The following is a 27324-nucleotide window of genomic DNA, read 5'->3' as shown; positions in this document are numbered from 1 at the left end:
TACAGTATGTCTACACTGGCTGTCTTGTTTAGAATGTGGTTTTGTCCAGGGTCCACACTTAACACTTGGTTACATTGCTGCAGTTGCACTGTCTTCTGGATACCTGTTCCACGGTTCCAGAAGTCCTTGCTTCAGGTAGCTGTGCCTGGAAGATTTCAGAAGGTCTTCAGGCATCCCAGGGGAGTTGTGGAAAAAGTCAAACTCCCATAATTCCCATGGGGAATTCCTATAGGACCCTAGGAATTGGTGATGTTGTCAAGTTCTCGTCTCAAGATGGAGGTCAGGAGCTCTTTGTTCAGCAAGACAGGTTTCTGCTGGACCTTTTTGAAAAGCTGTGGTATAAGGGTGTTTTGCCAGTACCTACAGTGATTAAGACACTAAGGCTAGCAGTTGATAGGGACTATATTGCGGTGATTGTGCTCCCAACATGCCCAGAATAGCTGTCTCCCTGTGGTGTTGAAGGATTATCACTAGGAGGAATGCTGTGTTTGATTCTGAACCATTACAGCAGAATAGTGAAACTGAGTCATTCTTGAAATTTTAAAAGGGCTTTAGAAATTGCAAGGCATTATATTTACCCCGGTTGCCAATTAATCAGTGTCAGGTGGATTTTACAAAAAGAAAAGGAGTACTTGTGGCACCTTAGAGACTAACCAATTTATTTGAGCATAAGCTTTCGTGAGCTACAGCTCACTTCATCGCTGTAGCTCACGAAAGCTTATGCTCAAATAAATTGGTTAGTCTCTAAGGTGCCACAAGTACTCCTTTTCTTTTTGCGAATACAGACTAACACGGCTGTTACTCTGAAACCTGTCATTACGGTGGATTTTAGTTGTTAATGCTGTAAACCAATATTGTGTTAGCTGGTGAGATGGTCGTTCAACCTACAGAGACTAATGGGGCATAGGCTTAGGCTAGGATGTGGCCTTTCTTGGGCCACTTCATCTAGCAGGACTGTTCTGCTTCAACAAAAAATGGTGAGATTTCTATTGTGCTATAGTTCCTACATTTGTCTATTATGCTTAGCTGTACTTAGTAAACTAGTACAATGCACTGCAGGATACAATCATAAAGCAGATCTAATTCTCTTATTAGTAAATTGCTGTGACAACAAATGATTTGTATTTTATTCAGAGGTACGATACTGTAGTCGGAGTACAAAAGATTGAGGGGAGGGAAAATAGCCACTGATTTTTGCTCTGTAGCACTTTTTTTTTAAATATTTGTCATCTTTTTAAATGGAGATAAGATGATTATTTGGATTCTGTGCTGTGAAAGAGGACCCGGACCAGTTAGAACTCACCTTGGTAGACAGAAAGTAGAGGAAGGTTGGTTTCCTGTACATTTTAAATACTATGTATATAGGGTGTCTGCAGTGGTGTTGTAGTTGTGTTGGTCCCAGGATATTAGCGAGACAAGGTGGGTGAGGTAATATCTTTTATTGGGCCAACTTGTTGGTGAAAGAGACAAATTTTCAAGCTGCACAGAGCTCTTCTTCAGGTTGGCGGAAGGGGATGGAAATTAGATTACACAAAGAATGAACTTGGAAAATCTCTTTAGGTTTCTTAGTTTATATCTCATAAGCTTTGCACATCTATAACTTTGTCCATGCAGTTATTTTAGCAACCGCACAGCAACTAGCAGGACTTTTCTTATATTGTGTTTCAAGCTAGGGGTAGGGTGTATGTGCCGTAATGAACAGGTCTGTTAGTGGAGATGAAAGTTTTCTTCTGAGAGAACACACTTGCAATCCAACCTCATTCAGTACCTCTCTTATAAGGAATGAGTCTAATAGTATGTATGCGGATCTCTACTGATGATACTGGTTTTGGGAGAATAACTGGTCTGAATTTTTAGGGTCTAAAATATATGCCCTGTGTAAAACTTCTAGTCTGTTCTCTACGTTTAGCTTTATTGATATTTTCTCTGAAAAGTTTTACTGTTATTACTAAGATGTACTCATCATAAACAAATATCCGAATGTGCTGAGCATTTACCTTATCTAATTACCATTATTTGCCCAGTATTAAGTTGGTATCTGTTGCAATTGATGTCACACATAGCCCAAGAAGTTTATTCACCTTTTTTTCCCTCCTGTTTGCTCATGCTTATCTCTTTCTCCCCATCTTTACTGGAAAGACAGAGATTTGTATATAATGTTGTTTGAGTGGGTTTATTATTGGTGTTTCTCAGAATGCCTGCCTTTTTAAATTCCCCGAGACTTTGCTTGCATTTTGGTCAGTCTATAGTCATCCCTACAAACTTCTGGGGAAATTGGGACAGTGAAATTAGTAGATTAAAAATGAAATGTGATTGAATAATATGTATATTTTTTGAGCAACTTGTCAGTGGAAATTAAAACAATTGAATAAATTATTTCCCTAATAGAACTTGGCTGAATAATGCAAAAAGTTATTTAGTTGAATAATTTAAATGACTGGAAAAAAATGTCCGAATCATAGAATTGTAGGCCTGGAAGAGACCTTGATAGGTCATCTACTCCAGTTCCCTATACTGAGGCAGGACTATTATTTCGATTGGTGGTGCCCAATCTTATTACACAGGAGGGCCATATAAACCTAAACACAACCTTGTTTTAACATACTTTAATAAGATTTATAGTCACCTATATTGATTTATATTTTAAGTTCAGTTTGTTTTGTATGTATTTAGGACAGTTGTTCCTATGTATAGTATTGTCTATTTAAAAACAAATAAAGAAATCAGTGCATAAAAAGTATATCAGAAATATAGAAAACGAGGGGGGGGGGAAAAACCAGTAAAAAATACACAACCCAGGGGTGATGGGGGATTGGTGAGGAGGCAATGGGGGACAGGGTGTTTTTCCCTAAGGCTGGCCCTGGAATTGGCCATTAGTATATTATTAGTATATTGTTTTTGAAGCAGGCCTTATGAAATGCTTTTGTGGGCTGTGTATGGCCCGTGGGCTGTAGGTTGGGCACCCCTGACTAGACCATCCCAGACAGGTGTTTGTCTAACTAGTTCTTAAAAACCTCCAGTGATGGAGATTTCATAACCTGCCTAGGTAATTCATTGCCGTGTTGAACTACCCTTGTAATTAACCCTTAAACAGCCATTGCTTAAACAGTCAACGGTAGTTAGGTGCCTAAATAGTTCTGAGGATCTGGGGCTGGAACGCTACCGTGGCTTAGGCCAGGAAAGAGATAATAAAATTGAAGAGAACCAGACCTAGAAAGAAAAGGCAATGGTATTGAAAGCAAAAGTCCAAGCCACAAATACATTCTGAAATACATTTTTCCCCTTCTGAGGATGGATTAAATAAATAGATCATGTCAGTGTAGTGTTAGTAGTCACCAGTGATGGGGAGAGAAATAAGTAAGGGCTAAGTCCTCAATGGCGTTAATTGGTGTAACTCCATTGACCTCAGTGGAGCTACACCAGTGTACACCATCTGAGGATCTGGCTGTGGGTCTCTTTTCTCTCTAACTTCTGTAATCATAAGCCCATGTTTTATGACTGGACCAACAGTTAGATTAGTATCTGTTCTGTCACGATGTTGTTACAAGAGAAGAAGAAACTAAAAACATTTGCATTATAAATGGGGCTGGTAGCACAGCCGTTTAAAGTTGTCCAACACCTCCTGTTATAAGATCCTGTTTTCAGTTGCTTCTAACTTTGCCAAACCATTTAGGCTGAGAACTTCCATGCCAGGTATATGCTTCAGGTTGAATTTTGGAAAATTTCAACCAGAACATTTCAGATGTTTTTGAGAATGAGGCTAGGGAAAATGTTGTTTTGCCAGTGTTGATATATTAAAAAAAAAAAAAAAATCTGGTGACCTTTTCTGTGAAAACCTGTAGTGCCCCCATGCTTTGGAGCAGGAATGTGAAATTTGGCAGGTAGTTGGACTTTGTTTCAGGGATGTGCATTTTGCTTACCCTGTGAGAATCTGTCCAAATTTTGCCAAGTTATAAGCCTTTGAAAAAATTGCAGTTTTCACATGCTTTTTAGACTTAGATTTTAGCAGCTAAATTTTCTGAAGATTCCTTCCACATTGAGCATGTGCCTGGTGCTGAACAAAACTTTCCCTGCAAATGCAGCTTGAGGCTGCTGTGCTGGGTCCAGGCACCTGAGCTGAGAGCTTCTGTGCTCTATGACTGCACCTACTGGGCTCAGGCAGCATGGAGGGAGGAGGAAGCTGTCTGATTTGAATAAAGAGTGGACAAGAGCTGGACTTGCAGGGGTAGTGACTTAGGACAAGGAGCCTGGGAAGAGAGGGACTGTGTGGAAACTGGGCCTCGAGGCTGGTTGGAAGTGGGAGGGGGAAACTGAGACAGGCAGCTGGGAAATAGTTGGGTACTGGGAGCTAGTATGTGGTGGTGGGAACTGCTGAGCTTGGATGACAAGATGTGGGGGATTGGAACTGATAGGGGAAGGAGGCAGGGAGTGAGCCTCAGTGGGAAGAAAGGAGAGGCAGATCTTCACCATCTCCTCATCAGAACTGGTATTAGCTGGGGAAAGATCCTGGGACAAGCAGCCTGGGGTGGAGGAGCCAGTGTTGATGGGAAACGGGTGGAGGAGTGTCAGCTGGGGGCCAGGATAGGTGAGAGAGATTGGGTGAGAAGCAGGGAATGGGGGAACTGTGACTGGCTGGGCAATTAGACTGGGAGTTGAAGGGAGGGGGGAGCCTGACATGGGAATGAAAAGCCTGAGAAGTGGATAATGAGACTGGGTTGAGGAGCCAGAGGGGGGCTGGGACAAGGACATATTCTGCAATTAATAAAGAACCATATTTTCAACTAAATTTTGTGATCTGAATAGATTATAGGACTGAGAACAACATATTACATGTAATTCATTCACACACAGACCTCCCATACATTTCATGTGCTTAGGGTGAACTAGAGTAAGAAGAAGCTAAGACACATTTTCTGCTCTGTTTGAATTGCAGTAAATGTTTCAGTGTTTGAATACAGGGTTCTGTTCTAAGCTGGTCTGTAGAATCGTGCCATAAAGGCAACTTCTTTGAGATGGGCACTGGAGGCCTGCATGCTGCTGTCTGTGAAGTATGCAACCGATAACTCGGTTGGGGAGGCCAAAGGCACTCAACAGAAAATAAAGAGCAATTGTGTTCACTTCTACTGCTGAACTGAGCTACTGTAAATCTTAAGAGCAATGTTAGAAATCTAAAGAGAGATGGATTAGGAGCAGTTGTAATAGAAAAGTGCTATTGAAATTGGCACAAGAACCACTGAGAATAAAGAACTGGGAAGCCAACACAGTGATAAAGAGTTGGGTAAGAACAGCAGCAAATACTATGCAGACTCTTAATTGCACATTGCTGGGCTTTGTCTGGGCTGTTCAGACTCTGAAAGTCTCACATTATTTATTCAGTGATATTAGGTTACTATATATTAGTTCAACTTTTAAAAATCCATACTCACTTCTGGATATCTCCATTGATGTCTATTGGTCCCATTTATATTAAAAGGACCAGGACACTCGTTCAGGATGGTATAAAATCATCAAACTGTCTGCTAGTCTGTTTTTTAGCTTTCTGCCAACTGCAATAGCTTTACCTTCCTTCTCTAAGTGCAGGATAGTCACTAAAGAATCTTTATTCTGGGATGTGTCATAGTTTAAATATCTTGTTGGAATGATATTTAGAAAAGAGAGATTTCAGAAAAGCCAGAACTGTTCTCCTTCAGGAGGAAAAAACCAACCTATCTGAATAATTTTCTTATTCCAACTTATTGAAAGTCAATTGGACTTCAGGTAAAATTTTCAGAAGTGCCTGAGTTCATGTACAGGCACCTACATAAGCGGTTTGTTTATTTGTTTTAAGAAATTAAGCGACTGCTGAACACTTTTTGAGTATCCGGCACTTATGTAAATACCTAACTGGGGATTTCGGGTAACATTTTAGAAAGTGCCTAGGTCCCACTGACTTTCAGCGAGATCTAGACTCCGAAGTCAGGTAAGCACTTTTGAAAAATTTATCTTTAAGTTCCTAATTTTAAACACACACTTCTGTAAATCTTGGCCTTGTCTTTGTTTTGTTGGGTACTAGATGTAAGGGCCCAAACACAGATGCTGCATCCAAACATCCTCAAAGTGTGGCCAGTTCTGTTCTCACACAGTGTGTACTTTCTCACTTGAGCCTTTTTTTTTTTTTTTTTTGAGGTTATACTGAGATTGACCCTAATTCAAATAGTCCATTAGTCATAGGAGAGAATAACCTGATTGATTTAGCTGTAGTAAATTAATAATAGGTGGTATGTTTCATGAATGGGGTGTGAGCTGAGTCTTCCAGACTCATGTTAATGCTTGTGTGGATTATTTGCATTATCCACCATTGTTTGCAGATGATGCCGTTTAGTCCATGAGTAAGGCTAAAGCTTTTGTCATGGGTATTTTTAGTACAAGCAATAAACAAAAATTCATGGAAGCCTGCGACCTGTCCCTGACTTTTACTAAAAATACCCTGGGGGGAACAAACAAAATGCATCCTTGGCTTGCTTGCTGCTCCTGCGGCAGGGGCTGACCGCTGCTGCTCCAGCCCCAGGGAGCTGACCCAACCCCAGCCGCTGCTCCGGTGGCCCTGGGGCTGGCCACCAGTCAACTGTTCTGACGGCCCCGGGGCTGGCAGCTGCTCCAGCCCTGCCCCAGAAGAAGTCCCAGAAAGTCACGGAATCCATGACCTCTGTGACAGAATCGTAGCCTTATTCATAATCAAGTAAACTTTACTCTCCTATGAGACAGCTCACATACCATTAATCGGCCACATGCAACATGATGGATCTACACTCCCCCACATGGGTACTGTGAAGATTAGTTAGTTAATGATGTAATGGGATGTGCAAGTGGCAGTTTATTTTAATAAATTAAAAAACAAAATAATGCTTAATGTAGCTCTGGTTTGACTCATTTAGAGTAACTAAAATGCATGCTGGTTTTGTAGAGAAGAAAAACAGAAGAGTTGAACACATGCAAGTGTTTCCCCAAATGTAGCTTGGAGGTTAAGTTTAGTGGATAAATGAACTCTTGTGCCTGTGGATCAATTTGCTATCCCAGCAGCTCAAGCTGCATAATGTGGTAGAGTAGCTTGGTATGGCTTGGGTAATCTTTGTTTTATTTTATAAGGGCTTCTTGAGAAGAGGGATGACCAAGTTGCTTTTTAAACTATTGGAGAAAGTCACCCAGTACTTTTTCAGTGGATAGTTACTCTTCCATAATCTTTTGCATTATTAATGTTTATCTAGTCAATGATTGATCTAGCACTGGAGAACTAAATGTCTTTTATTGATACCATATACATATGTTAACTTCAACTCCATTAAGCATTTGTTTCAGTACCAGCAGTATGCTTGCACTTTTTATGGCATGAATAAAGACACCATCTCTTGCTCCAAAGAGGTTGCATTCTGAAACACAATCTGACAAGAAAACACTGGGAAACGCCTAAATTGGGGAGAGGGTGGGATAATATTGATAGGAGTTAGTTAGTGGATCTTGCAGAAGAAATGTTTGCAAGGGGGGTCTGAACAAAGAGAGAGTGGGAGACTCATGTACTGGCAAAGGGTGTTTGTTGTAGGAGGGCAGCCTGTGAGAAGCAAAGTAAAGGAGCAGTGATGCAGATGTCATTACAGAGTAAAAGGGCTGCTGGTGGCTGGGATATGAGGAAGTACAGATTTTCTCTCTCTCAGATGTCATTGTTCCTCCTTCCATTTCGTCTCCCCCAAAGTGGTCCATGTTAATGTAAGCAACCCACAGTATAGTCAAACTGATGACTGTCAAAATACAACCTGTATTCTTTTAAACTGGCTGTTCTAGTCTGTTAAATAATACAAGAGTTATAAACTCTAAATTGCTACCTGTCTGTGTCAAGCTGTTGAGCCTACAGTTTTGTTTGTCTCAAAATATGAACTTAAAAAAAAAACAATTTGAAAGGTAAAGGGGACATTGTTGAATCTGAACATGAATTTTAACTTCTCTCCTGGGCTTTCTCTCTTCTAGCAGTTAGGAGAGTGGGGATTCCTTTCCCTCCTTTGTGGCTCATGCAGGGGATACATGAGTAGGACCGTGCCCGATTGCCTCCTCTTTTTAATTATATCATAGAGTTAAAAGGACCTGCTAGTTACTTAAATGGTTTGTTTTTTTAGTGCCGCTCTAGAAGTATGAATATAGTCTTACCAGTTTTCGTTCTACGTTTGACCGTGTCTCTTCCTTCCCCACCTGTTTCTAGTGAAGCTAAATTAAAAAGAGTTTCTCTGTATACATTTGTCAGTGATAATAGAATGGAATATAGGCCTCAATACGAGTGAAGATGGCACTGGAATGTCCCCAAAAGCATGTTTTTATTCTCAACACCGTAGGTTTTCCTGCACAATTAGAGGATAGATGTCGTCAGCCTTGCCACAGCTCTCCTTATCCCTAGAGCCCGCAAATCTGTGGATATCCGCTTTATATCTGCGAATGCAGATATCTACAGACCATTTTTGCAAATCACGGATCAGATACGGATACAGATTTTATATCCGCACAAGACTCTCCCTATCCCCAAGTACAAGCTTGATGAGTTATGTCACTCCTTCCATTCTCATGCTTGCATAGTCTACATATATGTACCACAAGACCTACTTGTACTCGTATTGGCTTTTACTAGAGTAACCTGTCTTACCATCCCTCCCTCATCTAGCCCTAAGGGAGAGACTCATTTCCTTGATCATTCCTGTAATGACATTGATCATAAAGATCTACAAATCTCCTCCTGTCTCAGGCAGCATGTAGCTCTGGCACCTCAGGAACAGTTCAGGGAAGGAACTGTCATTTAAGAGTCACATTACATTCCCTTGCTCCACGGTGAAAATAATCTGCACAAGCTCTCTGCCACTAGTAGGTTACTTCTTCCCCAGTGTTAGATAAGCGTTGCTGACTAATGTGTTGGGGAAGGTGGGACAAAAGCTGCCCAGGTTGGCAGAATAGGCTGACTTAGTGGCACCCCAGCACATTAGGTGACACTCCAAAGGGCCCAGACCCGTCACAACAAGCCTCTCAGTCTCAGCTGTTGAGAAAGGAAAGTGTTGCATAAATGAGGTTTTGATTGACTTCTAAAGCCTGCCTATCTGCTGATAGATAAGAAAGGGAATGTAATCTAGTACTGTAGTTAAGAATAGAGCATTGAGAGTCAGGACTTCTGGGTTGTACTCTTATTCTGCCATTCACTCACTGTGACTTCACCATGTCACTTAACCTCTCTCACTGAATTTAACCACCTGTAAAATGGAGATAAGAAACTTAGTCTTAGGAGAGCTTGAAGCTCTTGGTTCTCGGAAGACAAATATCCTGAAAACCAAGTGCCAAAAAGTGAAACTACTTATAGCTGGCATTCAGCCAAATAATGCAAAAAAATCACTGGATTTCCCCCATCTAGTATGGATACTCACTAGTAGATGTGGTAACATTACTAATAGACAGATGGAATCCAGGTCTAAATGTCTGAAAAAAGGCAACTGGCAAAATTACCTTTAATTTAGATGTAGTAATACTGTTGTACTCTTTGGTCTATATATTTTTCAGAAGAAGTGTTTCATCCTTTGGAGAATAGCAGTAGGGAGCTTCAGAACCACTAGTCGCTGGAGGATTTTTGAAATGCAGAACAATCCAGATGTGGTTGAATAGAGATCCGAGCTGAAAAAATATAGATCCATCAAATCTCAGAGGAGCTTGGAAAACCCAGCCAAGAACTCTCTTATAAAATGAGCTCTTGTGTTTAAGTGGAAACCAATGGAGAAACTTTCTGAGCTGCTCTTTTTAGAAATTCTCTTACACCAACACTGTCTGTCACCAGAATAGGGCTGTCAATCAATTAAAAAAATTAATCGTGCGATAATAGAATATCATTTAAATATTTTTGGATATTTTCTGCCTTTTCAAATATACTGATTTCAATTACAACACAGAATACAAAGTGTACAGTGCTCACTTCATATTTATTTTTGATTACAAATATTTGCACTGTAAAAAGCAAAAGAAATAGTTTATATTTCAATTCACCTAAAACAAATACTGTAGTGCAATCTCTTTATAATGAAAGTTGAACTTACAAGTGTAGAACTATGTACAAAAAATTAACTGCATTCAAAAATAAAACAATGTAAAACTTCAGAACCTACAAGTCCACTCAGTCCTACTTCAGCCAATCGCTCAGACAAACAAGTTTGGTTACAATTTTCAGGAGATAATGCTGCCCATGTCTTGTTTATAATGTCACCTGAAAGTGAGAACAGTTCACGTGGCACTGTTGTAGCCGGTGTTGGCCCCTTGGCTGCTTGGAGACCCCTCTGGCTCACAGTCCTACTCGAGCCCACGGAGCAGAGTTTTGGCTACTCTGTCTAGCAGCATCTTCAAATGTCGATTAAGGAATTCCCCCAACAGTAATTTAATTTGTTTGATTTTTATACTTTTTTTTCCTCAAAGGAGTCACATGTCTTAAAAGCGTGCCCAGTGGGCGTGTGGCTACTAATTTTTACTGAATTAATACTTTAGGAGGAGACTGCAGAGTGGTGCCAACTGAACATTAACCCACGTTCACTTCCTTATCAATCATTCACTTCAGCCTCCTGCATGATGTCCTTCAACAGGGTCGAGATGCCCCGGTCAGCCCATGCTCCACTCAGGATGTTCTACAAGTGTTGTTTGCTTTTAAGTGGACATATTTGCTGACCCAAAGATCAGTACTGATCATACACGCAGCATGGAGCCAGTCAGTTTCACCTCTGCCATCTGTCCGATGCTAAGAGAAGGCTTTTGCTCACAGAATCTTCTTTTGCAGTCATGTCAAGCCATGTTCTTGCCATTCGTTCAGTATGTTCCGTTTCATCATCTGAGTCAGATGCCACCAGCAGAAGGTTGATTTTTCTTATTTGGTGGTTCGGGTTCTGTAGTTTCTGCATCGGAGTGTTGCTCTTTTAAGACATCTGAAATCAAGCTCCACACCTGATCCCGCTCAGATTTTGGAAGTCACTTCAGATTCTTAAACCTTGGGTCGAGTGCTGTATCTATCCTTAGAAATGTCACATTGATACCTTCTTTGCATTTTGTCAAATCTGCAGTGAAAGTGTTCTTAAAACGAACGTGTGCTGGGTCATCATCCGAGACTGCTATAACATGAAATATATGCAGAATGTGGGTAAAACAGAGCAGGAGACGTACAGTTCTCCCCCAAGGAGGTTAGTTACAAATTTAATTAACACAGTTTTTTTAATGAGCATCATCAGCCTGGAAGCATGTCCTCTGGAATGGTGGCCGAAGCATGAAGGGGAATATAAATGTTTAGCATATCTGGCACATAAATACCTTGCAATGCCAGCTACAAAAGTGCCATGTGAATGCCTGTTCTCACTTTCAGGTGACATTGTAAATAAGAAGCTGTCAGCAGTATCTCCTGTAAGTGTAAACCAACTTGTTTGTCTTAGCAATTGGCTGAAGAAGAAGTAGGACCAAGTAGACTTGTAGGCTTTAAAGTTTTACATTGTTTTGTTTTTGAGTGCAGTTATGTAACCAAAAAAAAAAAATCTACATTTGTAAGTTACACTTTCACAGTAGAGATTGAACTACAGTACTTGTATGAGGTGAATTGAAAAATACTATTTATCATTTTTACAGTGCAAATATTTGTAATAAAAATAAAGTGAGCACTGTACCCTTTGTATTTTGTGTTGTAATAGAAATCAATATATTTGAAAATGTAGAAAAACATCCAAAAATATTTAATAAATTTCAATTGGTATTCTATTGTATAACAGTGCAATTAATCGCGATGAATTTTTTTTAATCGCAGTTAATATTTTTGAGTTACTCGTGTGAGTTAACTGCGATTAATGGACAGCCCCACACCAGAGTTTTTCATGACCTGTGACATATATAGAAGGCCTAGTCAGCTAGATCAGATTTGCCTTAGTCCAGGCTTCAGCACATTCTCCAGCCTCTTGCTATCTACATTCAACAGCATAGTTTTAAATCTAGCAACACTCCTAAAACAGACAATTGGAAAACTCTTAAGTAATAGCCTGGTAATAAGTTGGAGACAAGTTTCCAAATGCAGTGCCTCATGCAGTTGCTCCTCTAAATTCCCTGTATGTGGAGGTTATAATAGTGCCACTTTAGTAAAAAGGCCAGTTTACATAATAAACTTGGCCTCCTTCTCCCCACCAAAAAAGACCTGTAAAATGTGAAAACAAAATGCATTAAAGAGGCACTGTTAGGTTTAAAAATGTTTTCTTACTACCTTAAATATGGTATTAAATGTTAGATTCCAGGGTTTTTTTCCATTTTAATTGACTGTTCAGTGCTCTGTTTAGTTTTTCCATCTCTCAGCCTGGTTAATGAGAGTAGATTAGTCAGTTTCACACTTGTTTAAAAGTCGTTAGTCAACTTCATTTTTAAGATCTCATGCCACTGGCCCATTGCTGCAGTGCTTTATTTGCAAACACTGCAGGAGACACTTATTTAAATAACTCTCTGTTTGGACTGGAGAAATAAGTAATGGAAACGTTTCTATTTTGCCAAATTTGACCGGACAATCAAAGCACAAAGTGCTATAAAGAGCAAACAGTGAGAAAATGGTGTAAAGGGGCTACTCGAACCTCAGAAAGACAAGGAAATCAGAGCAAATACAAAAATGCTGGGCTGTTAGTAGAAGAGCTAGATGAATACTGCAATCACTTTCCTATTATATATTTCAAAACAATAAATAAATTTACTTTTACTACATTTGCTTTTGGCAAGTATTCTAGCAGTCAAACTTTACTGGTGTGAATAAATATGAAGGACAAATTTCAAACTTAAATATTTGCTGGAAGCAAATTTCCAATTGTATAACCAGGAATGTAAAATCAAAATTTTACATTCTGATATGCAATTTGCAATTCATGTTGTTAGGATGTATGTAATTAACCACCAGAAAACAGAAGCAGTATCGCATGACTTATATGACTATCAGCATGACCTTTGAATATCCTTAAACTTTTTGAAGACCAAGAAGAATTTGCTGAATTTTTTTCCGGTTAATTCTGAATAACAAATCTGAGAATGTTTGGCTCTCTGTAAGCAGTGAAACAGGGTAGGGGTGAGGGAAGAGAGATTCATTGAGTATGATCTGTTTGTTTATGATCTGTTCATCCAGCTGTTTTCTGTTCCTTTGCAATTATTCATGGTTTTAAAAAAAACAAACACCCCCCCCAGAATATCTATTTCTGAAGAGAGTGGTATTTAAGGGGGGGTGCGTAAGGCTTGATGGTAGACTGAATGCCGCATTTTCTTGCTTTGGATGACCTTCTTTTTGGTTTATGTGTCGACTTTGTTAACAGAGTTCTGTGCAGTTTAATAAAATCATTTCTCCTTGTTGCTCAGGCCTCCCACCCTCCACTGGATTTTCTCTTCTTTCTCTGCTGGCTTTCCCCCACCCCATGCCAGCTTAGTTTGGAGACTTGTGTAGCCTGAGTCCTGGTTTTTACCACTGTTAAAGCTGATGCATCTGTTAGTAAAGAATATGTTTGCTGCTGAAGGCCACCCTCTGACTGTCTATATCCCTATACAAAGCTTGTACATACAACAGCTAAATAGGTGTTCACAAAGTCACTGGCTTTTATCTAAATACATTTGTTGTCCTGTCAAGGAGTACGTTGGGTTTTCTTTCTTTCTTCCCATTTCTTGAACACTTGGATTTTCAGAGTTTACAAAAATAATCTTTCCATCTATCCGTCCATCCGTCCTTCCATCCTTCCTAATTAATCATAATATTTCCTCTGAGCTGAATAACTAGGTAGCTGTATTCCCCTTTTAGTGATTTTAAAAAGGAAGGGAATTGGCAGGGGATTCTTTAAATAGCAAATGTAACATTTTTCTGACATCCTTCTCTTCCCACCCAGTCACTCCTGCCCAGGTACCCACAAGCAGCGAAAGTATGTTTTGAAAAATGCTGCTCTTCCAGTACTTGGGAAATGGATGGTTGACATTTTGACGGTATCGTTGCCACCCTGAAATGTGCCTTCTGCTGTGTGTTACTGGAGGATAGTGAAACCAAGGTTGCATCCTCTGCCTGCCTTCCTCCATCAGCTACTGCTCCTTGCTTGGGAGGGAAGGAGAATTGACATGGAATGACGATGCTCCTCTTTGGCTGATTTATGAGTGTAATAATAGGGGCCAGATACTGATCTCTGTTATGCTGGTGAAAAGCCAAACTGAATTTGATCCTGTTTGTTCATTTTCCTGTAGAGCACAGTGCATCTGTCTTCAAATGGAAGGATCCTTTCCTGTGACTTAGATTACCTTTGATCTGGGAAAAGGAAGCATGGCAGACCAGACTAAGGGCTTGTCTGCACTGGCAAGTTTCTGCACAGTAAAGCAGCTTTCTGCGATCAAACTGCAGATGCGTACACACTGCCACGCCACTTGGTAGAAGACTTTCTGTGTCTGTTTACTTTACTGTACCATGGAGCTGTTGCCTGCTGTAAGGATAGGTATCAAGTTGCTGGTATGTGAGTGACTATGCCAGTATGGGAATAGGTATATAAATACCCGTCTTTAAACCTTTGAGGATACCCAGTAAAAACTAGAAATTTTCAGAAGACTGAGCAGATAGCAAGCCAAGGGTACTTATGCCATCATTTATAATTTTAAAACCAATCCTATGATACCTTTGTTTAGAAATCTGACACGTGTTTGCCTATACACCATCCCAGCTCTCTGCCAGGAGGTTGTGAAGCTTAGTCTGTTAAGCACTTTGGATGCTAAGGTGAAAGATGCTATACAAGTATTTAATTGACATGAGACTTGAAAAATAATGTGTCTAAACGTATGTGTTTTACATTCATTATTTTAAAATGTTCATATTGGGCATTCTAGGTAAATCTGCACTTTTGGGAAGGTGGGGAGGGGGATCACATACACATTGCTTTAAAAGGTCAGTCCCAAGAGAGAGACTTGCGAAGCTAAAAATATCAAAGGCCTCAGTAACCCCCATAAAGCCCTGCAGCTCTGTCTCCTGCTGAAGAGGCTGACCTGAAAATGAGAAGCAGTGAATTCTGTTCTCTTCTGTATTTACTTAAGAAAATACTTCCTTACTTGCCTCTATTGCAGTGAATGTATTTTCTGTTAGATCTATATGCCCAGGCTGGGAGATCAATCTTTGTAATTACTAGAGTGACAGAATTGTTTCAGTAGATGCCATTTCTTGTTCTTCTCTGGTGGAAGTCGGCCATCCTGCAGAGAGTTACGTTACAATGTTTCATATACTTTTAAGTAATTGGATCTTTCTGCAGTGTGTGCCACAATAGGAAATGGCTGGTCCAGTTTGATGGCCTGTTTTTTCTTTTGACCATTTGTTTCCCATATACAAAGTGCAACCACATACATATATTGTTTGTTTGTTGTTTTTTAAGATTAAGGGAAATACCAAACAAAAGTGAAGTCTCCATTGGGAGAGCACTTTGTGTGTCTCCTGTGCAACATGTGGCATCAGCTTTACTTCTCAAGTGACATCTGCCTTCTGCCAAACTGCTGTCAATTTAAACATGCAGTGTATGGGAAACAAAACCACAAGGTACATGGGACCACAATGATAAATTCCTACCATTAAGACCATCAGTTCAAAATACATTTTTAAATTAAACTAAAGGGGCTAGAAATATTGTTTCAGAATACTTTTTTAGCAGGGGAAGGAAATTACAGGCCCTCTGTCAAATGCAAGTAAGAAAATGTACTTCAAATTTTAATGTGCTTGGTGGCTAGAGGAAAATCCAGGCACTTTAAGTACTGTCCAGAAAGTTGTCATGGTCCCCATGGGAAAAATGGTCTGGGCCGCAGTTTGAGGGATTAAAAAATTCCCAAAGGAAGCAATAACTAAACATGAGTGGGGAAAGTGTGTAATGTTTAGCGTAAAGATGAAACATGCCAGGAGCATTATTACTCGGTGTTTTACAAACATTAATCCTAACAATCCTCTGTGCGCAGTGGGAGGAGTGTCATTAACTTCTGAATGGTTGGGGCATCTGTAGGGGAGACGTTGAGTTCGATCTTGCAAGGTGCTGAGCATTGTCCTTCTAAGAGGTGCTCAGTATCCTCAACATCACTGGGAATTGAGGGCACTCTGGATTTGCTCAGCAACTCACAAAATAGATCTTTGTGACTTGCCCAAGGTCATATAGGGAGTCAGTCCTTATGGCCATAAATTGGGGACCTCTAGTCCTGTGCCCCAATCACTAGCTTTGGACTCTCTTGTTTTAAGAAATAGGTGTGTGAAGTTTGTATGCATGACCAAAGGTAAATTAATTAGAATATTACTATGGCTTGGAATTGCTAAGAAAATTTTTGGTCACCTATTTTCATGAACCCTCCTTTTCAGGGGCTGAGGCTGCCTTAAAATTTTGGACTGTGAAATGTTTTGTCTCTGTCTGATGCTTGCTTTAAAAATGGCTCTTCCAAAGACACTACTGTGCAAATGTGATACATCCCTCTTAAGGAAACAGTGATTATAGCCCCAGTGCTACAAGATCTTACTCACACGCTTAGCTTTGAACACTTGAGTAATTCCATTGGCTTGTGTAACTGCAGAGACAGGAGTCTTGGTGCCTAATTGTAGGGTTTAATATGCTTTATTGGTAAATAAAATACAGACTGTGCACAATTAAGCAAAGTAGAAATTAACCCAATTGACTGAAGTGAGGCATTTTGACCTCTTACATAGATAACATGCATTTAAAAGAAGTTTACTACATATTCCTATCAAAATTCTGCTGTCCTTCCCCTATCTCTGCTGTGCTTTCTCTAACCTTTCATGAATGATTGGGCTTCTACTGTGTTAACCAGCTTTAACATATTGAACTGTTAACTTGTGAATTGTATGGCTATGACAACACTAATCAGCGCAGAATACCCAGTGCTTCTTTAAAATAACACACAAAAAAATACCCTCTGCAAGCTTTGGAATATCTTGCGGGTGGTTTGTACCATCTGCTGGGTCAGAGAATCTGTCCTTGGCCAGTAGCTTTTGACAAAATATTCTTTAGAGGATTCTTAGCTTCTGTCATTTGGGAAGTTGTCCCCATGGGTCAAAACTTCAATTCTAATGGAGACAGTGATGAGACCTGGATGTAAATTAAACGTGTCTTTTATTTCACAGGCTTCTTATGAGGCTGGAGAAAGACCATTCCCTATAAGGTGATGAATACCCTCAGTTCTCACTGAAGTGAGCAATATTGCCAACCCCAAGCATTTAAAAAAGATCATATTGGCATTTCACGTGTGAGTGGATACCTTTGAAGAAATGTCACTTTTTAAACACGTATGAAGATTTGTCGGATATCAGTCAGATTTGCTCTCAGTTCCTTGGGGGGGTGGTAGTGGCTGTGTCTGCCTTTCTCTCCTGCAGAAGAAGGCACTAACTGGGTGCTGAGGTTACACATTGGCTTGGCAAACTGAATGTTTTTTCAAGTTGGCAGATTTTCAGACTAGTTTTTTATTTCTCTGAGGCATCGTCTTGGTTTTGTTAGGGGCACATTCTTACAAGGTGCAAAGTGGTTAGCTGCTCAAGAGGGATTGAGTTAAATCCATCCTCCCATCTCCCTCCTACAAATTCAACTCCTTGGCAGGTGCTCAGGCTCTAACCTAGTGCCTTTGCCATGTTCCATCTTGTATTGATTTTAATGCGCTCGAGGGATATGTTAGAAAATGGCTGCTGCATAATTTAATAGTTTATTTTTGTATTCTAACAAGTTTGAACTAAATGGAAGAATCTTAACTGTGTATTTATTTCAATGCTGGGGAAAAGTCCCGGGGCAGGTCTAGATACTGTACCGATGCAGAAAACACACCATTTGTGGAGTGGTCACAGCAAACTCCTTTTCTCCACTGCCTCAAAGTCCCACTGCTAGGGTGCAGGTAAAGTAGTCTAGTTTCTATTGCCAATTTATTTTGTGGCCTCTGCTGAACTACTGAAGTCTCATTCCCAGCTGAGAGTGCCAACAAAGCTGTTATAGTGCCTAGATATTCTTTGAAAACAATGCATGATAGAGCCCACTTAAATTAAATGAATTTATTTGTTCAAAAAGAGGAAAGTTCGTTACATAGAAACTTAAATGTTACATGAAAAGAAGGCTTCTATTGCAGTATGAAAAAATCAAGGCTTTCCCCCAGAGGACCCACCACCCTTTTGGTTTTGAGCGCTTCTCTAACCATACTTGAAGTGCAAGATTCAGATTTGGATCCAGACTTTAAACACCCCAAAGTTTGTGTGTAATGCACTGGTTTTGTATGGATAATGTTGCTCCCTAGTTTGTGATCAACAGAGACAGGATAAAAGATCTACAACTGCTGTCTGCTGAGAGAGTGCTCCTTTAGCTCAAGTGACAGAGGTCTTTGCTTTTGGAGCTGTAACCCCAGAGTTCAAGTCTCAGCTGATCCTGGGTATAATATGCCAGGATTGTCACTCTGTCGGTGTCGCTTTGAAACCTAGAATGTCTGAGTCAATGTGAAGCAATGGAAATAGCAGCAAGTATGGTTGAGAGCTCTTTTTGTTTAGAGTATCACCAGGTTCAGTCATCACATCTGAGGTGTGTTACTGTCCAGTTTTTAAGTTCTCAGCCATTTTGACTTTATGAATTATACCTGTGCAGAATGATTGACTAAGTTACCACACTTGTGCAACAGCATGGCTTTAACTTCTACAGTAAAAGCTGTGTTATCTGGCACTTTACCATCCAGAAAGCTCTATAAACCGGCATTTCTGATCTTCGTTGAAATTCTGGTTTATAGTCCGGTTGGTGCGGGGTCGGCAGGCTCCCTACCTGACTTCATGTGGCTCCCCAGAAGCAGTGGCACATCCCAGCTGCTCCTAGGTGGAGACACGGCAGCTCTGCACGCTGCCCCTGCCCTGCCCCGAGCGCTGGCTCTTTAAGGTTTTGGGTTTTTTAGTGTCTTGGGATAGATTTAAAATGTGTCTAACTGCTCTGCTCAAGAACTCTCTTCTGTCTGTGTCACTTTGTATAACATGTCAAGATTGCTGGGGTAAAATACGATAAAAGGCCAAGGAGCTAGTTTAGTATTTTAATATTTCCCTTGTGCAACATGAGTATCTTTGCGGTACAGACAGTAGGCTAATGCAGCCACTAAACCCATTTTGGAAAGTTTAATTCAAAGCAGAATCTGCCTAATCCTTGGTGTGTGTGTGTATGTGAGAGAGTCCTACAGGGGCTATACGCTATTCAACTGATATGCGGGAAAATATCATCTAAGAAGTATGCTCCTTTTTTGCCTCTGCACACAAAGCATCAGTTATTGGACTGTTCCTACGCAGCCATTGGATTAACTTGATCGTTAACATAATGAAGTAAAATGATTTGCTTTTTTTAATGCAAGAAATTCTGATTTGGTTTTGAGGTTTCTTGGTAAGTAAGTGACTTGAGGCCTTTTCAGTTAAATTTAATTGATATCTTTTTTTTGTACTTTGCAACCACAAACATTCTGTCTGCTGACTGAGATGAGATTTTGAATGCTCCAAACAGTAACTGAGACTCATTCATTTGATAGAATGAATGAAGCAAATAACTTGAGTGAGTGAATAATCCAGTGTATGTTACCCTGTTAAAAACCTGCATTGGAATCCAAATATTCACTGTACCAATAGCTGTCTGGTTAAAGGCTCACTTTCAGATTCTAATGACACAGTTCATAATATTGTGTTGTTTAACCTTCCCACTGTTGCTGTAGCATGGTCATGGTCTGGTAGTAATTAAATTGAACATCTACCAGGTGCATATACCAGACATGCCCTGCAGCACCAGAGAGAGGTATGTTTGCTGAATATACCTGATATTTCACTTCGGAGAAAGAGTTCTCACATAGAGCAATTTGATATTTGGAGTACTGGCCTGGCAACAAAAGAAGTCATTGGATCCTCCTTTTAACCAAATGGAAGATATTTTCCACTGATGCTCTCTATTCATGAAGGCAAAGTAATGAAGTTGAATTGTTCTGCAGTCCAAATTATATTAAGATCTTGGCTAGTTTGGTGCTTGTGTGTGTTGCACCAGAAGGCAATAGGTGTTAAAATGTAATTCTTCTTTCCGCTAGCGATATTAATCACTTTGTATCCTGGTTAAGATTTGCTGATGCAAAATATTTGAACAATTGGATTTGAATTCCAGCACCGGGGGATGATGACTTTAGAACTAGTAGATGTCATCCTCTCATACCTAGTTTTTATTCATAGATTGGAAAAGAGAAAACAAGCTTTCCCACTTTTTTCAACTCCCAATTGTTTTCTTAATTGACTGAACTGAATTAATTGACTGAATAAACCGAGATGAAAATATTGTTACTGCACCTGCAGAATAGGCTACTTCTGTCAAAAGCTGGTTTAGAGACTCAGGTCCTGGGTGACTTGTCAGTGACATCTGTTGTCAGATGTCACCGGTGTGGTGCTCTACTCTGTTCAATGTTGATAACAGGTGTGTGTGTGTGTGTGTGTGTGTGTTCTCCCTGTGTGCTGTCCCAGCTCTGCACAGATAGCTGGCACAGCAGATCTCGAGTGAACCACCCAATGACCACAGACTCCGATAAGGTACGAAGGCATCCGGCCAGGTTTATTGCCAAACGAAACAGTCTCTAGCTCCCCGGATCAGATGTCTACAGTTCTGCTAGTACATATGTGCTCCCTGACAATGGACCAGCTCAGTCAGTGGTGGGATTCTCCACTGCCCACTAGGCCAGAAAAAGACATCCACTCGGGGTTGCATTCTTATACACAGGTACAAACAAGTTATACATCACTCCTGACGTATCGAGGTACAATCACTCTGTGTGTTGGGGTGCTGCCTCTCTTCTAGTACATGTTGGTTCGAACAAACAAGTCTATCCATCATATTATCCTTTTGAGCCTGTCTTTTAGGATGGGTCAGCCTGTTCCTCATTATTTCTGTGGATTGTGTTTGTACCGGTCTGTTCTGTTGCCATCCTGGTCCATGTTTATCCTATTAGTGCTTGATACCCTTTAGATATGTGTATACATCCAATTAGCAGCCGCCTTCTTGCCAACTTTTTTGAGCAGGGCCTGCCTGTGGCTCACAGCTAACTTTGCTTTATGTTAACAAAGTCTTGACCATTCCTTTGGTTCAGGCCTCAGGCACCTGATACCAAGGGTTTATGTTTCAGGGCCTCATCTTACTACAACTTCCACCAGTTGAGTAATTTGACTGTCTTTAAAACTTGGCAGAAAATACGTACTACTTAATATCATTTTTTTATTTAATTTAAATTATATTAATATATTATAAGAAGGCTAGGCCTTACCATAGGTTGTCAATTTGAAATTTAATTTGAAATTATATTAAATTTGATTTTCTTTAAAAAATAAACCTAGTTAATTTATACTAAAAAATCCAATTTTTTTTTTTTGTTCTTAAAAATCATCAATTTTTACCCACCTTGTCTGCTGTTCCAGTATCATTGCATTATCCTTGATCTCAGGAAATGTATATCCATTTACTGCTGCAGTTCATACCAGTGCTTTGGAAAATCACCACTGTTGCCTTAGATAACTAGCTTCAGTATTTGCAGTATTTGCCACCTCTTCCCGCAGTTCCCATTGGCTGGGAATGGTGAGCCATGTCCACGGGAAGCTGTGAGCGGCTGTACCTGCGGACGCTCAGGTAAACAAAGCGTCTCGCGGCCTGCCAGGGGCTTACCCGTGAACAAGCCGCTAACCAAGTTTGGGAATCCCTGACTTAGCACAACAGGGCCTTGCTGCTGATTGGAGCTCTGGCAGCTATCACAGTAGAAATAATTAATAATGATGTAGTTTGCTCTTGCACAGCAACAGTATTTGAGGAGCTCTTGTAATGGGGGAGCATTAGAGATGGCCTGGACATCAGACTTGAGCCCTTTGGACTTGGGGAAATAAAGTTTTAGATGCCACTTTTGCTGCTCAGATCTATGTGAAGGTGGTGTGGAATCTTTAGCTTGATAATATTTTTAAACCCTTTCCTGGTACAAAGGCCTGCTGTAGCTGGAACAACTTCCGACTGGATGGACTATCTGTGACATGTGGGAGAAGGAGAGAAATGTTGAGGAAATTAATTTTTAAAAAATCATATCGATAACCAGCTTTTTTTGTTTAATATTTCAGATTTTTCTCCTCGCCTGTCCCCCATGTCGTGGTGCAATGATTCTGTTCAGGTAACATCAGTTCTCTCTCTTACTGCTTTCCTATCTATTTGCATAATGTATATAGGTTGTAATGCTTTGACTTCAGCTATGTTTTAAAATTATATATCTGGGCTCTGTGTGTCATGCACTGTAGCCCAGAACTGGCTGGAATGAAAAGTAGAAGGCTGTCTGAAAGTGTACATGACTTAAATCAGGGCTTGTTGCCATACTTAAACTTGTTTCCTTATTTTAAGGGTGTTTGATGTCTCTAGCAATAGGCAGTGACCCAGCAAACTCAGTGATGGATGCAGGTGTTCTTGCACTGATTAGATTCTGGGCTTGTGTAATCTACATCACATGCCTTATGCCCTTTGATTATCTCCCCCTACCATTTTTTAAAATGATTAATTCCTCTACGTCATTCTGCAGGTTCTATAGGATTAACAGATCATTCTAAATGCCATAAAGATAGAGTTAAACATTAAATAGTTGTACCAAAATTCTTACCAGTTGCTCAAACAGATTGACAAATATTTAAAGCTTAATTTCTTTTTTTAAAACATGACTTACTGGTGCTAACTTGAAAGTTAGAGTTTTTGCAGTAACACTCTGTTTCCAATAAGAAACTCAGTGTGACCCAGTGGATAGAGAGCTCTGGACTGGGCCTTGTGAGACCTATGTTCTATTCCCAGCTTTGCCTCTGGTTTGCTGAGTAACGTGGGGAAGTCACTTCACCTTCCTGTGCCTCAGTTTCCCTATCTGTAAAATAATGTAACTTAACTCCATTTGTGAAGTGCTTTGAGATCTATGGATCTAAAGCACCATATGTGAGCTATGTATTGTTGTTGTTATTACTTAAGATGGAAGCCGTAAGTTACCAAAATGCAAGACAATGACATTCTTGCAACGATTAACATCACCACATTTAAATCCCAGTAAGTACTGATCTCAAAGTCCAGGTGTGCACAGTCCTGGGCCTTTAAAATTCCTTTTTTTCAGAGAGAGGGCATTGTAATTTTTTATGTATTGGAGGAGTTCACCGTTCATTGGAACTCGCCCTGCAGGGCAAGAGGAATTTGAAAGGGCTGGGATACTGTGGGTGTGTCCAGTGATGAGCTGCCAAAATCTTAACAACCAGTTCCCTCCTCACCCCACGAGGGGGTTGTGGCTCCCCCCCCACTGAGCCCTGTCCCATCAACTCCTGTCCCCTGACTGCCCCCGGATCCGGGCAGGAGGGTCTCGTGGGCCACCGTAGTGGGTGCCCACCCCGCCCCGCTCCTAAGAGCCAGAGGGACCTGCCTTACAGGGGGGCGAAGTGAGGAGTCCCAGCAGTGCTTACCCGGGGCAGCTCCCAGGAAGCATCCGGCAGGTCCCTCTGGCTCCTAGGGGCGGGGTAGCATAGCTAGGGGGGAAGCAGGGGGAATGGCCGCTCCCCCCACTGATCATATGAAAAGTGGCGCCTTAGGCACTGACTCCGTGGGTGCTCCGGCAGCTCCCCGCCCAGCCCCAGCTCACCTCCGCTCCGCCTCCGCCCCTGAACGCACCGCCCCGCTCTGCTTCTCGGTCCCCCTGGGTTACCTGCTGTGGCATGGCCGGCCCTCCTCATGCCCCCCCCGTCCCCCATCCCAGCTCCCCTTCGCTCCGCCTCCTTGGGCCTGAGCGCGAAGCTGCTGCTTGCTTCTCAGCCCTCCCAGGCTTCCCGCGTGAACAGCTGATTTGTGGGAAGCTGAGGGGGGTGGTGGAGAAGCAGAGCGGGGTGGTGCATTCAGGGGCAGAGGCAGAGTGGAGGTGAGCTGGGGCCGGGTGCGGGGAGTTGCCAGTGGGTGCTCTGCACCCACCAAATTTTCCTGGGGGGTGCTCCAGCCCTGGAGCACCCACAGAGTGGGTGCCTTAGGTGCCACTTTTGGCCAGTTGTTAAATTTAAAAGCCCTTTTAGAACCGGTTGTCCCTCGTGGGACAACCGATTCTAAAAGGGCTTCTAAATTTAACAACCGGTTCCAGCGAACCGGCTCCAGCTCACCGCTGGGGGTGTCTACACTGCAATTAAAAATCCATGACTGGCCCATGCCAGCTGACTCAGGCTTGTGGGGCTATTTAATTACAGCAGTAGTTCTCAAACTTTTGTACTGGTGACCAGGGCCATCCCTAGCTATTCTCGGGCCCTACAGAGTCCCCCCATGGGGATGGGGCAGGCCTTCGCCGGGGGGGGGGCTGGCTTGGGGGCCAGGTGGAACCCGCTCTCCAGCACTCACTGGCGGCACAGACCGGGCTGGGGCCGGGTCACTCCACTTACCACGTAGTGAGTGCTAGGTGCCTGCCCTGCTGCAGAGTCTGCAGGGAAGGGGCGGGGCTGGGTGGGAAGGAGCGGGGTCAGAGGCTTTGGGGAAGGGGTGGAGTGGGGGCGGGGCTGGGGCGGAGCAGAGGGTGGGTCTATGGGGAAGAGACGGGGTAGGGGCTGGAACAGCATGCAGAATGTGGTGCCCCAAATTTCCTGGTGCCCTACGCAGCTGTGTACTTTGCGTATGGGTAGGGACAGCCCTGCTGGTGACCCCTTTCACATACCAAGCCTCTGAGTGCGACCCCCTTATAAATGAAAAACACTTTTTTATATATTTAACACCATTAGAAATGCTGGAGGCAAAGCATGGTTTGGAGTGGAGGCTGACAGCTCATGACCCCCATGTAATAACCTTGCGACCCCCAGTTTGAGAACCCCTGAATTACAGTGTAGACATCCAGGCTTGGGCTGGAGCCTGGGTTCTAAGACCCTGCGAGATGGGAGGGTCCTAGAGCTTGGACTGCAGCCTGAGCCTAAACATCTACACTGCAATTAAACAGCCCTGCATCCTGAGCCCCATGAACCTGAGTCAGCTGGTAAAGGCCAGCCATAGGTGTCTAATTGCAGTGTAGACGTAACCTATAGCAGTTGAAAGGCAATGAACCTGATTCTTCGTTGTTGTTCTACGCATACAGCGTAATGAAGCCACAAAGATACTGTAAGGCAGTGGTTTTCAAACTTTTTTTTTGTGAACCACTTGCAATTGCTGAGGGTCTCAGCAGACCACTTAATGATCTTTCCAAATGTTGCTTGTACCGTTAGCTAACTATTGTAAAGCGCTTTGGATAAAAGTGCTATATAAAAAAACCTTAATAATTAACGTTTGTTTTTGGTTCTACAAATAAAAGCACACAACTTATATTTGAAATTAGTAGTCTTACCTTCCTAATGCGATTGATGTGCCCTCTCTGGCTGCCGCAGCCCTGCACATCCCAAATCCCCCTCGCCCCCCTCTTCTCACCCCACTGTCCCCTCCCACCTACCCCTTATTCCCCCCAAGGCCACCACCTCACCTTACCTGTGTGTCCTCTCCAGGGTCCCGGCACCTAATTAGTGGAGCCACGCCTGTGCAGCTCCACTAATTAGGTGGGTGGCTCTTCATTCTCTCGTGAGTGGCTGCTTAGGTGCACACCTTAGAGGGAACTATCCACGGACCACCTGAATGGAGCTCGCGGACCACTGGTGATCCACAGACCACAGTTTGAGAACCTCTGCTGTAAGGGATCCCTGGGAATTCCACAGGGGAATCTACAGCAGAATAGAGTTGCTGTGGCAATTCACACCTCCTTTTGAGGGAGGGAGCATGTTCAGAGCGGTATCTTGCTGAGGCAACGGCCCATCTGTCCTGGGCAGCTGGGTACAAATTAGAGAAGCCAACAGATTACTGTATCCTGTGCCACGGGCCACATTAACATCTGGCAGCTCCAGCATAGGAAAAGCGAAAAGCCAGTTTTGCTCCTCTCCTTCTTCGCCATTAGGGTCAAGCTCAGCTAGGACTATGGGCTTCATGTTTTCTCTAGAATTGTATTTTTTTCAAAGTGCAGGTGGAGAGTGATGTAATGCCCATACTCTCAGCTAACTGTTTTTATTGGGGGAAGGCGGAGGAGGGGAGGAGAGTAATGGGAGGAATTATTTTTTTATTATTTTCATAGATAGCGTCTCTTCAGAGGCTTTCTGATTTGTGCTGATTTTCTATTGCTACATGAACAGAAAAATAAAACTTTCTCTTCCCAATGTCCATAAAACTGTAACAAGCCTATTTTGAGGCTAATCTGGTGTGACGTTATGCTGTAAACTCATGGAGCATGGCTTTGGTATACATAAGGAGCTTTTAAGTATTCCTGTTGGATAACAATAATACTTAGCATTAGCAGTGTACACTGGAGGATCTCAAAGGACTACCAGCATTCATCTGAGCCAGGCTTGGCAAATATTCTCAAAGCTCTTTATAAAGCTGGGTAAATCACGTTCTCTTCATTTCACAGATGGGGAGACCATGGCACAAGAAAGGCTAAGTGACTTGCCGAAGGTGGCATGGAGAGTTGGTGGTGAAGCCAGAGCTTTCAAAATGAAGTCGTAGTTCTTAGTCATCCTCCTTACATATTGGCAGAGCCTAGAATGTGTGACGTTCTAGCACAATAGTGGGGTAGTGGAAAGAGTTAGTAACGTGATTTTTCTGCCCCAGCTAGTAACCTTTTCTGTTTCTCAGCACCCAGTCTTTAGTATTGCTAATTACTGTGCGAGTGTCTGCACAAAAAATGCTCACTGTGAGAGCTGTTGGACATTTTACGTTTAATATCAGGGAATAGGCTTTCAAAATGCCATATTGACTCCAAGGAAATCTCTTATGTGGATGACTTGCAGCAAATTCAAAAACAAAATGCAATCAGGAGAAGGGAGTGAACACTGTATGGATTCTATTGTGTGGTCTTGGGTGTACCGAATTTTGCAAAAGCTACATTCTCTTGTTTCAGATATGCAAAATACATGTCCTCTGCCAATGATCAGCTCTGTAACTGATGCCTAAGATTTGGTTTCCTCTTGCAGTCTCCATTCTGATGTGTCCTGACCCCAATAAAACCCTGCCTCTGAGAGAGAGGAAAAATTAGTATTTTAATTTCACAGGTTGTGTGTCAGTTTGGAAGAAGTGGGGATTCTGAAAATTAAGTGGTATGAGCGGATGGAATTTTTAAAAGAGGAATGTGGGTGGTCTACTCTTTGGAGGGCTTTCTGTGCTCTAATGTCCAGATATCAGGCTCCTTTATTGCATTTAGGATTAGCTTTTTATATTATAATAGAAT

General features: G+C 41.8%; 1 protein-coding gene across 4 annotated transcripts in view; it reads left to right on the top strand.

Moving 5' to 3' along the window:
- Positions 1-27324, top strand: part of TMEM164 (transmembrane protein 164) — an 85017-nt gene that overhangs the window by 20244 nt on the left and 37449 nt on the right. Inside the window, exon 2 of one of the 4 annotated variants that reach the window (XM_073361206.2) lies at positions 22166-22215. The exons of 2 other annotated variants lie outside the window; for them this stretch is intronic. In XM_073361206.2, the coding sequence (XP_073217307.1) occupies positions 22166-22215 (50 nt within the window). Of the gene's footprint in view, positions 1-22165; positions 22216-27324 lie in introns of those variants that run through there. One more of the 4 variants, XM_073361208.2, reaches the window with a different exon arrangement.

Source organism: Lepidochelys kempii, chromosome 9 (genome assembly GCF_965140285.1).
Source record: "Lepidochelys kempii isolate rLepKem1 chromosome 9, rLepKem1.hap1, whole genome shotgun sequence".
NCBI lineage: Eukaryota > Metazoa > Chordata > Testudines > Cheloniidae > Lepidochelys > Lepidochelys kempii.
Note: the sequence above shows the minus strand (reverse complement) of the source record. Positions and strands in the feature narration are given on the sequence as shown.